The sequence below is a fragment of the Mus musculus genome, chromosome 8 (genome assembly GCF_000001635.26).
Source record: "Mus musculus strain C57BL/6J chromosome 8, GRCm38.p6 C57BL/6J".
Taxonomy (NCBI): Eukaryota; Metazoa; Chordata; class Mammalia; order Rodentia; family Muridae; genus Mus; species Mus musculus.
Genome location: NC_000074.6, coordinates 83,649,133 through 83,664,878, shown reverse-complemented (window position 1 = coordinate 83,664,878; position 15,746 = coordinate 83,649,133). Strand labels below are relative to the sequence as shown.

The 15,746-nt window shown below is 52.3% G+C and overlaps 1 protein-coding gene across 2 annotated transcripts; it reads right to left on the bottom strand.

Moving 5' to 3' along the window:
* Window positions 1-89: 89 nt before the first annotated feature.
* Gipc1 (GIPC PDZ domain containing family, member 1) lies at window positions 90-15,471 on the bottom strand. Of its 2 annotated transcripts, XM_030243739.1 has the most exons (8): window positions 15,190-15,471; window positions 12,142-12,706; window positions 3,599-3,920; window positions 2,739-2,924; window positions 2,464-2,644; window positions 1,718-1,830; window positions 878-959; window positions 197-761 (listed from the first exon to the last, which is right to left on the bottom strand). In XM_030243739.1, the coding sequence occupies exons 3-8, from the start codon at window positions 3,884-3,886 to the stop codon at window positions 610-612; spliced, it is 1,002 nt and encodes a 333-aa protein (XP_030099599.1). In that variant the 5' UTR covers window positions 3,887-3,920; window positions 12,142-12,706; window positions 15,190-15,471; the 3' UTR covers window positions 197-609. The 2 variants fall into 2 exon arrangements, with proteins under 2 accessions (NP_061241.1, XP_030099599.1); NM_018771.3 differs by lacking the exon at window positions 15,190-15,471 and having other exon boundaries at window positions 90-761; window positions 12,142-12,201.
* Window positions 15,472-15,746: the final 275 nt, after the last annotated feature.

Genomic DNA, 15,746 nt, shown 5'->3' with positions numbered 1-15,746 from the left:
GAGGGCTCCCCTCAGGTGGGAGATGCCCAAGGGAAGGCATTATTGCCATTCTGCATTTCTGGTGTCAAGAAAGCAGGGAGAGCAGGGAGTGGTGACGCACACCTTTAATCCCAGCACTGTGAATGCAGATGCAGGTGGATCTCTGTGAGTTCAAGGCCAGCCTGGTCTACAGAATGAGTTCCAGGACAGCCAGAGCTACATAGTGACTTTGTCTTGAAAATAAACAAAGCAAAAAAAGTAAAGTAGGGAGGTCATGACCCCAAAGAGAACTGAGGCCCAGGGGGACAGAAGGGGCAGTTGCCAGCTGATGGTGGGAAATGTTGGGGACAGAGGTGACTGCCCAGTGTGTTGGTCCCTCCCATGCGAGTACTCTATTGAGGTAGGTGGGGAACCCGGCAGGGGTTGGCCGGGGACCCCAACCAGGCTGGGCACCGTGGTGGTACTGATTGGAGTGGGGCCAGGACCACAGGGCATTTGCACCCCATGCCTTTCCCAGGCTGCTGATTTACGAGCCTCGGCTGTGTGCCCAGGTCCCGGCTGTGGCACCCCTCCTGGAAACCCCAGCCAGGCCAAGCCAGGTTATCTCAAGGTCCAGGTTCAGTTCCAGTCTTAGTAGCGGCCAACCTTGGCATCCCCGATAGCTCCCCAGACATCAAAGACAAATTCATCTGGGAATGCGAAGTCACCGAGCCGCTCATCCAGGGCTTCTGCCAGCTCGTCCGGGTTCCTTTTGTCCTTTCCCAGCTCCACCATGGTGGCAGCTGGAAAAGATGGAGGCACAGATGTCATGATGGGCAGAGGTGTAGGCTCAACTCAGCCTGGGTGAGACCTGGAAGCCCACTCCCACCTTGCAGGCATGGGTGGGTGCCCCACTCACCCAGCTCCGTGTCTCTGATCCCCATGTAGCTCTCTAGCAAGTCATCCACCTTCTCAATGGCCTTCTCCTCAAAGGCCGACGGCTGTGGAGGGCGGGGACAAGACAGCACAATAACGTCAACAGTACTGTGATAGGCACTGGATGCCCTAAGTGCTGGGGACGGCTCCCAGGGACTCAGCAACAGCTCTACCAGTGAGCTGCATCCCCAGCTCCTGGTTTTGTCGTTACTTATTTTATGTAGAGGACTGCTTTGGTTGCACATGTGTATGTGTACAAGTGTCTGCCTGGTGCCTGTGGAGGTCAGAACACTGGACCTCTGGAATTGGAGTTAACAGATGACTGTGAGCCACCCATTATGGGTACTTGGAACTGAACCTGGGTGATCTGCAAGAGTCACACGTGCTCTAAACTGCTAAGCCATCTCTTTAGTCCCCAACACCCAGAAATGATCATTCTCATATTGAGGCATATTCTAAGTTGCCCAAACTTTGAACATTAAATCTTAGTTTCCCAGGTAGCTAGGATTACATACGTACGTATCCACCCTGGGCTGGCTTTCATATATTTTCATCTAAGACCTTGGTGACAAGGTCTTACGGTTTGAGCTGCCCTTGAATGTGAATCTTCCTGCTTGAAACCCCATGTCTGGCAGTGCTTTTTGTTTGCATCATTAATGTCTGCTCTGACAAGAAGTTACCGACTCTTACTCTACAGGGAGGAGTCCCAAGGCTCGATGGGCCACGGTAGGTCTCAAAGTTGGGAAGAGTAGGTTTAAGCAGAGGTGTCCAGGGTCTTTCACATAATCAGAATGCTGTCACTGGCCAGGGGTGGCTCACTCACCAGATCCTCCACGGTGGCAGGGCCCCGGGATCGGAGACGGAGGGTCCCTCGGCCAGTGCCCAGTTGTGGGCCTGAACCAGGGTGGCCACCGGCTGAACGCTGGCTGATCATATCTGTGGGAGGTAAAGGTAGTGGGGAATTTCAGCATACAGCGAGTACAGTACTCAGGTACCTAGGCTTCACACAGCCACCTCTCGCCATCGCCAGGTTCTGTAGGCTCCTTGGGAGAGGGGCTGGGTTCCAGGAAGGCAGGACTTTGCATGGAGCGTGAGGGGCAGCTGGGGGTCATGCAGAAAGGCAGCTGGAGAGAGAATGGAGGGGAGCTTCTCTTTGAAGGATTGAGGGCTGAGAAGCGTGAGTATAGCTGCTGAATTCCAGATAAGCCCTTTCTACCCACACCAGGGGTGCCTCAGGCCCATTCCAGAGAGTTAGTGAAGCCAGGTAGAGACAGGGGCAGGGCACAGGAGCTGTACAAAGCAGCCAAGCCTCACCTCTCCAGGCTGAGGGGGCTGGCCAGGGTTGGGGGCACTTGGCTGGGCTAATGGCTCCTGGAAGTCGGGTGTGGGGACAACTTCCTTCAGGCTGGGCTGTCAGCCAGCACTTAGTTCTTGGGTAGGGTGGGGCTGTCCCCATTTTGCATTGCAGGCTCGGGCGCCACCTGCTGGTGGTTCCCAGGACTGCCACCTGTATTTCTTAAGAGCTCAAGGTCATCCCAGTGGGTGGTCCAGGGTGCAAGGATGGCTCACCAAAGGCCTTTCGAGGTTCTGTGAGTTTGAGGGTGAAGGTGCGGCCTCGGGGCAGCTCCTTGAGGAGCCTGGCAACCTCGTAATGCCGACAGCCCAGCAGGCTCTGCCCGTTGATGGCTTCAATCATGTCCCCCACGCTGATGAGCTGAATGTGGTCAATCACACTGCCTTCCTTGATGCGCTGTGGAGGGGCAGGCATCAACCCTGGAAGCTCCACTCTAGGTCCCATTACAGACCCTGGCCACTGACTAAGGGTGTGCCACCCACCCGGGCACCTTAATGAAGGCGTAGCCGGCCCCGTTGTCGGTGATGGTGAGCCCCAGAGCCTCCTCCGACTTGAACACTTCCACCTCTTTGCGCTGCCCCTTCACATGGGCAAAGATGAAGTCTTCCAGGCCGATCTGGCCCCCCAGGAGTTTGTCCATGTCCACTTTGTGGGTGTTGAGGGTGCAGAACATCACCTGCAGAGGTAGGGCAGGATGCTCATGCCTTCCTCCCTGGGTCTTCTTTCCCAACACATCCCTACCCTAGGGACTGGTGACACCCAGGGCCAAGGAGAGGTCCACATACTACGAGCAGGATTTCTGTCGTGGTAAAACTCAGAGCTAGCTTGATATACAGAGAGCACTTGATACCTACTGAGGAGTGAATGGACCCTAGACTCCCACCCAGCCTTCCTACCCGCCTCTACTTGAATCTCTGCCCCACTGTCGCCCTCCCACCCTGCGGCTTCTCAGCTTCGAGCTTGGAGTCATGCCTCCAGGGCATCATGGAGAAATAGAAGCTGCTCCTGACCTCCAGCTCCCAGTGTTTGGGGGCACAAGCCTCCTAATACCTTATGGAAACCCAGCTACCACGTGTCTGTCAGTCCTCCACAACCTACCAGGACACAGGCTACTTCAGACCTAATGGGCAATACAACCTCCGAGCCTCATAAGGCCTGTTGGGAACACACATCCCCAACCCCCACCTACTAGAGTACAAGCCTCTCAAGGCCTGGTAAGAACTCAGTATCCTCCGGTAGCCACGCCTCTCAGATTCAGCGGCTGCTGGCCTGCGAGGAACATGAGCCCTAGCTCATAGGAATACGTGGCCAGGCCTGTGGCTTGCTCTTAAGGGACCTTGGTCCTGATACCTCAGCAGCTGGTAGTCGGAAGGCCTCAGCGATCTTGCCGTACAGCTCCTTGACATTAGTGAAGCCCTCGATGCGGCCTGTGGGGCTGCCGTGGGCCAGCTGGGTATGGAACACGAGGCGAGGCCGGAGGGCAGCAGGAGGTGGGGGCAAGCCCATCTGGGATTCTCCTGCTGCGCTCCCACCCAGGGGCCCAGGCTCCCCAACACCCAGCCCACTCCGGCTTGGCTCCGCCTCCTCATTTTCCACCAGAGGCGGTGCTTTCTTCCTTCGCCCCAGTCCCAGTGGCATGAGCAGCCAGAAGTGGGGACTCTGGCTGGGAGACCTGCAGAAAGGGAACCGGGCTTCATTCTCTGAGTGCCACCCATCACCACCACATGGTATCAACATCAACTAACATGGTTGTGCTTTGCAGAGCAGGGTTCCTTAACCCGGGGGTCTGGTGCAGGCTGGTCAGGTGCTCTATCACTGAGCATCATGTAGCTGTTGAGAATCCCGCTCCCGAGCACGGGTGCCAGGATACCTCCAGAACACTGCCGCCTGAATCAAGCTGTGCTGAACTTGCATTCTGCTGAGGCTTGCACCGCCCCTGATTGGCTGGCACTGTCCACGGAGCTGCAGCTTCTCCCATACACTGGAGTAAGCTCTACACTCTTAAAGCTATGAAAACTAGCTCCTCTGTGTTGTTTAAAGACTAACAACAAAAGATTCTGTCCATGTTCAGCATAGGCACAGGGCTCTCCCCGAATCAACCACTTCTCCCTCCCTCCCGGGTTTGGTTTTGGCTTTGTACATGTGGACCCACATACCTAGACTGCTTCTTACTTTTTTATTTTGAGTAGTTATCTCTTAGTTGCTCAGGCTACCCGTGAACTTGCAGTCCTCCTGCCTCAGACCTCAGAGTCGATGCGATTACAGGAATAGAGCAGCCCATCTGCCTTGCCCAAGTATTTTCTGTGTATAGTGGATTCCATCTGGGCACCCAGAGCTGATGTGAAGCTAGAGAGCTGACTCTAGAGACAGCCCAGATGCTGGGGCGCAGCTCATGGGTGGAGCACGTGCTAATGACGACCAGGTTTCATCCCAGCATCACACTGCACAGCTATAATCCCCACAGAGATACCTATTTACAAGCCCACACTACTGGCTGTGACCTCATTCAATCCTCATTCCCATGAGGTCCCTGAGGCGTCCAGCTCTGACCACACCTGCTGCGCACTCCCTGAAGGGAGGATAAGGCACTGGCACTGTCCTTTGCTTTCCATGTCTCTGAAAAAGGCTCTCAATTTGTAGTCCAGGCTGGCCCAGAACTCACAAACTCCTGCCTCGGCTTCTCAAATGCTGAGAAGACAGATGGAAACACCACACCCAGCTTCTTTTCATTTTTTCTATCGGCTTCCTTCATTAATGCTATGTGCAAAAAACCTGAGTTTGGATCTGGTTTATGTAAGAAAGCAGATGTGGCCGGGCGTGGTGGCGCACACCTTTAATCCCAGCACTCGGAAGGCAGAGGCAGGGGGATTTCTGAGTTCGAGGCCAGCCTGGTTTACAGAGTGAGTTCCAGGACAGCCAGGGCTACACAGAGAAACCCTGTCTCGAAAAAACAAACAAACAAACAAGGAAAACAGATGTGGTAAGATGCGCTTGTAATCCCAGAGCTGGAGAGAAAAAGAATCCCTAGGGTTCAATGCCAACCTAGCCTACTTAGTGAGTTCCAGGCCATTGAGAAACCCTGTCTCAAAAAACAAGGAGGGAGGCTAGCAAGATGGCTTGTGGGTAAAGGTAATTTACTATCACCCCTGCATGCCTGAGTTTGAGTACCTGGGCTCACGTGGAAGGGGAGAGCCTATAGTTGTCATCTGACCTTTACCTGTGCACTGGGCTATGTGTACCTACACACAAAGACATGTGCACACAAAACAAACACATGCAATAATACTACTACTACTAATAAAACCAAAGTGGACAGCTCCTGAGGAGGGACACCTGAAGTTGTCCTCCAGCCTCCATAGACATTTGCACCTGCACAGGTGTCACACACACACACAAAGAGAGAGAGAGAGAGAGAGAGAGAGAGAGAGAGAGAGAGAAACAAAACCCTTCTGAGTCTCTCCTTCAAAGCAGAGTGCATGGTCCCTGTCACGCCCCTTGGGACAGGGCTGGCAGATGACTGGTTCTGCCCCTGAGTTGTAGCAGAAAGAGGCATGTGACACATCCTCATAGAAACATTTAATTACTGGGGTAAGATCCTCCCTACACAGAGGGATCAGCGATGGCTGGCTGTGGTGATGTCCTCGGGCTCCTTAGTAACTGAAGCTGTGGTGGTCTACAAGAGAATGCCTCATAGACTCACAGATGTGAATGCCTGGTTCCTGCTTAATAGACTGTCTGGAGAAATGTGTCATTAGAGGGTGGGTTTTGAGGTGTCAAAAGCCCACCCCAGGCCTGCCAGTCAGTCAGTCAGTCAGTCTGTCTGTCTCTACTTGACGCCTCTGAATAAAATGTAAGCTCTCAGCTGCTGCTCCAGCACCCTGCTTGGCACTTCCAGGCCTGCCTGCCCTTATGGTTCCAAGCCAGCCAGAGCTACGAAGAGAAAGCCTGTCCCCGGCCTCCAGCACCCACCAAAAAAGCGCGTGTGTGCTCCTGTGACAGAGGCTAAAGGAAGCAGTGGTGTCCCCAGTTGCTCTCCCCCTTAGTCCTTTGAGGCAGGCAGGGCCTCTCAATGATCCCCCTGCCGCCCCCCCCCCCCCGCCTTGGGCTAGCCCCGGCAATGCTGGTCCTCACCAGAGCAGCAGCACTGGTCTCTGAGCTGCTCCTCTTTTTTTTCTCTCTCCCTCCATCTAGCAAGCAAACATTTTAGGGGGCAGTACTTACTATATTCATGCACTTATTTTATTTATAATTAATTTTTAATAATAATAATAATAGTAATAATTCCTGGCTGTCCTGGAACTCACTCTGTAGACCAGGCTGGCCTCACACTCAGAGATCTTCCTGCCTCTGCCTCCCTAGTGCTGGGATTAAAGGGGTGTTTATTTCCCCCTCCCCAGGTTCATTTTATATATTTTTTAGGCAAAGTCCTGCTATAGTATCTAGATTAGTCTTGAGTTTCTGGCGAATGATCCTCCTGCCTCAGCCTCCAAGTATCTGACTTTCAGCACATGCTGCCATGCCCAGCCCTGATTAGCAGCATCATACTGGATGTACAATCTGTTTACCACAAAGTAGATGTAGTAGGTATTAAGGTGGCAAATGGGGTGAACTTCAGCCCACAGCTGCCTGCTGAGCCATACCCCTACTTTGGCCCATCTCTGGGAAGAAAGCTATTTTTCTGATTTACTTACGAGAGCTACAATAAACCAGCTGGGGCTGACCATAGACTTCGTGTGGACCAGCAGCAGTAAAAGCCTGGTGTTAGAGAAGCCCTGGTCCCATCTCTAGGACCTCCCTCCCACACATCATCCCTCCAGGATAAGAATATTCTAGGTAGCTGGGAAGGCACAGAGCCCTGTAGTAAAGAACTTCACATTCAGCGCATCTCTGAAGGGTGTGGCTGGAGTGGACGGAAGGAGGGAGGGAGGGAGGGAGGAGAAAGGGGGGCAAGAGAAGGTGGCATTTTTCTTCTGGTAGTGCTGGGATGGGGCTAGGCCTCTTGAACACTAGGTAAATAATCATGGACCACACCCAGACCCTGATTTCATTTTCAAGTCACTTGTTGTCCAAAGCAAAAAAAAAAAAAGCCACAACACAAGCTCCCTCAAGGGTGCTTCATTTGCAATACCCCAGGGAGTTCCTTGGCCTGACACAGATCCTCAGGGACATTTCACCTTCTTGTCTTCCCCCTCCCCCACCAGGTAGCTCAGGCTGGCCTCAAACTTGCTATAGCCAAAGTTGACCTTGAACTTGTGATCCCCGCCTCATCCTCCAGAGTGCTAGGGACACAGGTGTACATTACCACACCTGGCTAAATTCATCTCTCTTATTTTGAGGCAGGGTCACACTAAGTAGCATAGGCTGGCCTTGAACTCCTGATCCTCCTCCTCCTCAGCTTCCGTACCAAACTCCACTTCCTGTGGACTAGGAACTGCCTGTGCTCTGCAGAGCCTCTCCTGAGGAAGGGCACCCAGCTGGCTGGTTCACATCCTCCTGAGAGGGTTCCCTGCTCAGCCATGCTCTCTTCTCACTTCCGGAACGCTATCCATCCCACTCATCCACACAACAAGCGGCCTCTGGGTCTTCAGGCTTCCGGTTACCCTCCAGTTTCCTGTCAAGACAGCAGCCAGAATGACCCTATAAACAGTCACTTCCTTCTCTGCTCTGATCCCCCAGGCACCCACTGTCATTTATGCCCACGTGGCCTGCTCTTCCTTAGCCGCTGGGGCCTCTTCCATGCTGCTGCTCAGATAGTTAGGCCAGAGCTAGCTGCCCGCACCCTCCCTTACCCTTCAGCTGGGATGGGTATTTTATGTCTTTGTCCACTGCTAAGGGAGAGCTCTGTCACTAATGTCTGCCCCTCAGTATGGGGAACACTGGCTGCACAGAGCAGCACAGGCCATCTCCCCAGATCACACGCCCTGCTCCTGACCCTTATCTTGCTGGCAGCACATTGCCTGGCAGGGGGCGCTGCGACTACTCTCTGTCCATTTGCTTTTGTACTCTGGGATAATCAATAGTGCCCGATGCCTTCTTATACATCTTTAATGTTCTTGATTGGCTTTTTTGTGAATTGCCTGTTAACTCTCTGTTACTTTGTTTTTGGTTTCGAGACAGGGTTTCTCTGTGTAGGCTGTTCTGGGACTCGAGCTTTATACACCAGGCTGGCCTCGAACTCAGAGATCTGCGGGGATTAAGGGCGTGCACCACCACCCGTTTTCTTTTTCATCAACTTAAGCATTTTGTTTACACTTATCTACCTGATGTGTATGTGTGCACGCCTCAGAGAACAACTTAGCTGACTTACTTCTTTCCCTCCACCATGTTGGTCCTGGAGGTCAAACTCAGGTCACCAAGTTTGGCGGCAACTGCCTTTACCCACCGAGCCATCTCACCTTCTGCCCACCATGGGTGCTGGGAACCAAATTCCGATTCCCGAGAAGAGCTTCAAGCACTCTCAATGGCCGAGCCATGTCTCCAGGCCCTATGTGCTCATTCATGGATGTGCAGGCACATTTGGAGGTTAGAGGCCGACCTTGGCTACTGTTCTCCAAGAGTCATTACTTTGCTTAAAAATTTTACTGAAGCTGGTTCAGCGGTCAAGAGCATTGCCTAGTCTCCCAAAGGACCTGGGTTCGAATCTCAGCATCTACATGGCAGCTCATAACTGTCTCTAACTCCAGCTTCAGGGAGAATCTGACGCCCTCTTGAGAGCACAGGCATGAGTGCTGGTGACCCATCCACACACATAAAAAATGATCACTCTGAGGCTAGGTTGGTTAACACAGCAAGAACACGGCAAGTTCTTGGACAACCAGAACTACGCAGTGAGACCCTGTCTCAAAACAAAAACAAAAACGAAAAAAACAAGAACAAAAAACCAAAAATCACACTTGTGTGCACGTGTGTTGCCACAATGTGAGTGCAGAAACTGTAGGAGTCAGTGCTTTCCTCTACCATGTGGGTCCCAAGGATCAAACTCAGGTCCCAGCTTGGCAGCAGGGGCCTTTACTTTGCTGAGCCATCTCGCCAGTGTGCCCACTCTATTTACACTGGGAAGTCAACTCAGAGTCTCCCATATGCTAGGCAAAGACTCTAGCACTAAGTTATAGCCCGTATCCCCAGCCCTACTTTGTCTGAGACAGGGTCTCTCCTGGGACTGAGTCCTCCACTTAGGTCAGCTGGCCAATGAGCCCCACACATCTTCCTGTTTATGTCCCCAGTGCTGGGGTAACAACAGCAAGCCACCATGCCTGGCACTTCCATGTGGGTCCTGACTGTCAAATTCTGCTGGCCCAGCAAGCACTCTACCACATGAGCTACCTCCTCTGTCTACATGGCTTCTGTATGGGTTTTGTTCTGAGGAAAATGAATGGCTCAAGAATTAGAACTGAAGACCCTGAGGTGTGGTGTGGTGGCCTGGATGCAAGCCCCACCCTTGCCACTTAACAGTGGCACAGACAAAGCCAAGCTGCTTAACTTCATGAGGCCCCAGTTTCCGCATCTGAAAATCTGGCAGAAGTCACATTTCTCGGGGTAACTTCTGGGATGTGGAAGTGCTCATCAGTTCAGGAAATGTTATTATTTGCAAGGGAAACTAGTACCTTTTATCTGCAAGGAGGGTGGGTACTCTACTGATGAGCCATGCCCCCTCCTCCACGCCTCACTGACTGATTTTAGGCAGGGGCTGTACCGCTGAGCCACGCCTCCAGAACCTTACATCCTCCCTTCCCTGGCCCAAGAGCACCCCAGTTCCTACGCCTGGCCCAAGAGCACCCCAGTTCCTACGCCTGGCAAGGCCTTTTCCAGAATTCTCCAGGCAGCTGGCTTGCCTCAGCCCACTGAAGAGTTTCCCATGGTCTACAGGACTTAGGCCTATGAACTTATATGCTACCCTGACAACATAGCTCATCTTCCAAGCTCTCGGCAGTTATTGATCTTTATGTCTCTAGTTTCTAAGTTTGTTTTTTTGTTTTTTTATGCGAATGAGACTGCATGTCTGTCTGTCTGAACCACTTGTGAGCCTGGACCACGTGGGTGCTGGGCATCAAACTCCCAGTATGTGTTCTCCAGCACCTGCGTCTCTATTTCAGAATGTAAACCAGATGGTAACATTCATATTATGTATTTGACCTGACAAAGGGATCCCACAGTATAGGGGAAAACAAGAAAGAAAGAAAGAAAGAAAGAAAGAAAGAAAGAAAGAAAGAAAGAAAGAAAGAAAGAAAGAAAGGAGGGAGGGAGGGAGGGAGGGAGGGAGGGAGGGAGGGAGGGAGGGAGGGAGGGAGGGAGGGAGGGAGGGAGGGAGGGAAGATAGATAGATAGATAGATATGTCCTGTGTACCAGGCATAGCAAACTCCCGTGAATCACATCTCTAGCTTTATTACTTGTGTCGCTATTGGACGCTTTGCTCTGCCCAGGTTTTGTGTGTGTGTGTGTGTGTGTGTTTTCCAGGACCCTGGTGCCCAGTGATGCTGAGACCACGCAGCACTTCTTACAAGGATCTACAATGGCTGCCTGTTACCTGGTTGTCTGTTCCCTACCAGACTGCAGGAAATTCTGTCCCGTGTTTGGAGTCCTCTAAGCAAAATATGCTGTCAGGCACAGTGGCTGCTCAGTATCTGTAGGTGATGGGTGTGTAGTTCAGGCGTAGGGCACCTGCCTAGCGTGTGAAACCTCGGTCGGGTTCCACAAGGGCTGAATTGTAGAATGAATGTCTTACATCCCCGACTGCCTGTGGTTCAAACCCCCACAACATGACTGCTAGAGAGCTAAGTGTGTGCGTCTCTCCAGTCTGTCTGCAAGGAGCTGAAGGGAAGTGGGTTGGATGGATTTCCGGAGTCCAGCACTCTCATCCCAAAAAGGGCCTGAAACTCTGCAACCCCCGCAGTCACAGAAAAGCCAAGTGGGGGGAGCAGGAAACGGGTTGTTCCAGGGGCTCAGATAACGCCTGGCTTAGGGGACACCACACCTGCCCCGGTCGTCCCTCCCTCCTAACCCCGGGCACAGCATTGCTTCGGGGAGGAAGGCAGGAGCTTCTGATTCATTCTTGAAAAACCGGATCCTGAAGGTTTCATCTCTCCAGTGTTTCCGGGGCGGGGGCTGAGGGGCGTGAATGCACAGCTTGACCGGTCTTGGCCGCCTGTAGCCCCCGCGCTCCCCAGACACCAAGTCTCTATACTTCCAGTCATCCCTTTAACAGTGGAGAGTGGACAGGGTAGGTGGAAAGGAAATGGGGTTAAACGACCCATGGTATTTGGGCCTTGCCTCTCCAGCTCAGAGAAGGGACACGAGGGCAACCTGGAAGCTGTCTAGTGACCCGTGGGCGAGGAGAGGAAAGCAAAACCCAGCAGGTGCGGCTCCGAAGTGAATATGGGGGTGGCGGTGGGCGTGAGTCTAGGGGCTGATCTCTGGGACTAGTTTCTGGACTCAAAGGATACGGGTCCCTAAGCCCCATGGGTCATTTACTAGCTGTGTGACCTTGAGTAAGTTACTCCACCTCTCTGGCACTAGTGCCTCACTTCTAAAACAAGTTAATAACCCCTCCCAGGAGGGTGTTTTGATTCAACTGAGCTGTGCAGCATAAGCGCCGGACGAGGAAACACCGATCCGGGCTTGCGAGGGGGAGTCATTAAACTAGTGCTGCGGTTGTTACTGTTATCCCGACCTGGGTCTCGGTGTTCCCCCCAGCCAGCTTTGGGAAGAGGCCTGGGAAGGGTCGGGAACACTGACCCACCACCAACAGGGAGCGTCCTGGGAGCAGAGAGCAGAGGCGGACGGGAGGCCCGGCCAGCGGGGAGGGGTCCGTGTTTGGGGTCCCGACGCGGCCAGCTCCACCCCACCGCCACGGCTCCACGCCCTGGAGGCCGCCCCCCGGGCGGGGGACACTCACCTGCGCCGCCGCCACCGCGCGCGCCCTGCTCGGTCCTCTCGAAACTCCGCCCGGCTTCTCCCTGGGCCTCCGGGACTTGGGCGGGGCCGGCGTCCCGGGCGGACTAATCAGCGACGGCCGTGTGCACTCGCGACCAATGGGCGCCTCCCGTCGGAACGCTCCAGAGGGATCCCTCCGCCGCGCCTCGGGCTCCCCCCATTGTGCGAGCAGTGGTCCAACCTTACTCGCTCTAAATAGGGAAGGGCTGAACCATTGTGAGGCTGCAAGGGTTGGGAGACGGCGGGGGAGCTGGCAGCGAGAGTCAGATGACCGGGTTTGGAGGACTGAGTTCTGTATCCAGGAAAGCGCGGTTTTTGAGAGGTCAGCGAGAGGCTGGAGGGCAGCCCCAAGCCCCTCTTCCCTCCCAGAAAGATGCTTTGATTCCAGAGGGTGGACCACAGTGAATAGGGAGGGTCCCGCGTGTCTCCGCTTCTTCCACTCTACACAATAGACAAAGGCGATCGCGCATTCATTCAGTCTTTCAATATTTAAGTGCCCCTGCCTGGTACCAGGCTCGGTCCTGTCTCTATAGACACAAGGATGGAGTATACACAATGTTAGATACAGGGTGTGCAAAGGCTCCGAAGCTGCACAGAGAGCTGCAGAGCACTTCGCAAGCAAAATTGTGTAAGACTCTATGGAACGTATCAGAACAGTAGAACACTCGACTTGTCAATTGAGCACCTACTGTACGGAATCGAAGCTAGTGACCAACCAGTCCAGGCTTCTACCCTCAGGGACAATGGACTCTTTCTCCCCCTTCTCCTTCGTTCTTCTAGGTGCTCTAAGGTTGAACGTAGGCCCAGTTCCTCCTCCTCTTGGAGGATCAGCTATTGGGTCAAGTGCTCAAGGTTGAGGCACTGTTACTGGTGGATGCTAGGCTGACAATCTACCTTCAAGTCACTTCTCCTGCTTCCCTTTTATGAGTTTATCTCCATCTAACTCTGAGTTTACTGTGCGTACACTTTGTCATCCACTTTCTTACCTTTTTTTTAAAAAAAGATTTATATTATATTTATTATTATATCTAAGCGCACTGTTGCTGTCTTCAGAAGAGGGCATCAGATGTCATTACAGACGGTTGTGAGCCACCATGTGGTTGCTGGGATTTGAACTCAGAACCTTCAGAAAAGCAGTCAGTGCTCTTAACTGCTGAGCCATCTCTCCAGCCCCCACTTTCTTACCTTTTAACCCCCCACACACACACATACACACGCAGAGAGTGAGGAAGAGAGAAGGGAGGGAGAAAGAGGGAGGAACAGAGAGAGAGGGAGGGAGGAGAGAGAGAGAGAGAGAGAGAGGAGAGACTGGAAATTACTTGAATCTTTGAAACCTCAAAGCCAGTGACATACTTTCTCCAACAAGGACACACCTCCTTAAGCCTTCCAAAACAGTTCCATCAACTGAAGACCTTTTTTTTTAAATACTGTTTCTTCTTTCCTTCCTTTTCTTCTTCCTCCTCCTCCTCCTCCTTTGTTGAGATAGGGTTTCTCTCTGTAACAGCTTTGGCTTTTCTAGAACTCACTCTATAGATCAGGCTGGCCTCCAACTCACAGAGATCCACCTACCTTTGCCTCCAGAGTACTAGGACTAAAGGTATGCATCATCACACCCAGCAGTGAGGAACCAAATATTAAAGTATATGAAACTATGGGGGTCATCATCATTCAGAGCACCACATCCCATTCTCTGCCCTCCTTAGGCTTGTAGCCATATCATAATGAAAATGCATCCAGTCCAATTCAAAAGTCCCCATAGTCTACCACAGTCTTGACACGGTGTAAAAGTCTAAAGTCTCTTTTGAGACTCAAGGCATTCTCTTAACTGTAACCCTCTGTAGAATCAAAGAACAACTTCTGTACTATTTCTAAAGGGAGGAAAGGGGCATTATGGGAAATACTAGACCTAAGCAAGACCCAAACCCAACAGAACAAGCTCCCAATCCTGTCGTTCCATGTCTGAAGTCAGAGGGCTTAAACGGTTCTGTCCTCCCAGTGTTGCTACAGGCAACAGTGCTTCTCTTTTAACTTTGATTCTTCTTTTATACATTACACCCCAACACAGTTTCCTCTGTCTCCACTCCTCCCAATTCCTCCCCACCACCTCCCCTCTCCCACAGATCCACTCCTCCTTTGTTTCCTTATTAAAAACAGGAGGTGTGGCGGGCCTCCCAGGGACATCCACTGAACATGGCCTAAGAAGATACAGCAAGAGTGGTATATACCCTTATATACGGCTGAACGTGGCAACCCAGTGGGAGGAAGAGTCCCAAGTGCAGGCGAAAGCGTCAGACACAGCCCCACTCCCACTGCTGGAAGTCCTACAAGAACACCAAGCTACACAGCCGCAGGCATATGCAGAAGACCTAGCTCAGACACATACAGGGTCCATGTTTGTCACTTCAGTTTCCATGAACCCTGCATAGTTGATTCTGTGGGCCGTGTTCTCATGGTATCCTTGACCTCTCTGGCTCCTACAATCCTCCTTTCCCCTTTTCTTTGGGGTCCCCCTGGGTCCACCAAGTACAACAGTGATTCTAAACCCAGTAAGCTGACACCACTATGCTGCCAATATGACACCAAACTACAGCACGTTAAGGAGTAACATTCCACCCGCGGCCCCCAGACCCCCTCATCTCACATTGTAAAACTCAATTTAGTCCATCGCTAAAAGACCCTTAGCCTTCAAAGTCCCAACTCTGGTCAAAAGTCCAAAGTGTCTTCTCTGACTGAAGGCAGTTTCCGGTGTGGGTTGGATGTGTTGTGAGAGTTTCCCTTCACGGCTTTGGCTCCCTGCTGATCGAGTACATACACCCACCCCAGAGCTATCTTTGGATCTGAGAAAGAAACACACACACACACACACACACACACACACACACACACACACACACACACACACACACACAAGCTTATTTTTACATGCCTTGGCTACTTCAAAGGCTGGGTACTCCTAAACCTCCCCCTTCTACTCCAGGCCCAATCAGGGAAGTGGTCAGTGGTCGCTTACCCGGTTGTTTGGCTTTATCTTCTGCCGCTCCTGCGTCCCATCCTTCTCGGAGTCATGGTGATACTGCACCATTCCTCTCTGCATCCTCAGTGTCCCGCCCTGTGCCCAGCCATTGGCCGTTGGCATCTTTATTAATCAATCAAAAACCAATTGGGGACAGGAACCTTCAGAGTCTGGACACTCAGATTCCTGATCGAATCAAAGCCATAGCACCAATCTCCAACAGAATGTGAACTGTTCTCCTTAGGCGTGTATGGTTGAATATTTGGTCCCAGCCTGGCAGTGCTGTGTGGGAAGGTTGTGGAAGCTTTAGGAGGTGTGGCCTTGCTGGAAGAAGCGTGTCACTGAGAGGAGGTTTGAGGATTTGTAGCCTGTTTCCACTTGTATGTAACTCTGTTTGTGCTATCAGACTGCTGTGCACCACTGGGCTGCTGGTTATACTCCCGCTGTTAAGTTTTCCTCACCACGACAGAGTGGAACCGTGAACCAAAAGAAACCGTTTCTCTCCTAATTTGTTTTTGTCGGGGTATTTTATCACAGAAACAGAAACCAAGACA

What these genes read in the sequence shown, in the direction of transcription:
- Gipc1 (XM_030243739.1), bottom strand. Translation starts at nt 3,886, where the DNA reads ATGCCACTGGGACTGGGGCGAAGGAAGAAAGCACCGCCTCTGGTGGAA. An exon ending in AGAACCTCGAAAGGCCTTTG is followed by an intron (nt 1,831 to 2,463) that starts GTGAGCCATCCT and finishes TACCTCCCACAG; the next exon opens with ATATGATCAGCCAGCGTTCA. An exon ending in GATCAGAGACACGGAGCTGG is followed by an intron (nt 762 to 877) that starts GTGAGTGGGGCA and finishes CATCTTTTCCAG; the next exon opens with CTGCCACCATGGTGGAGCTG.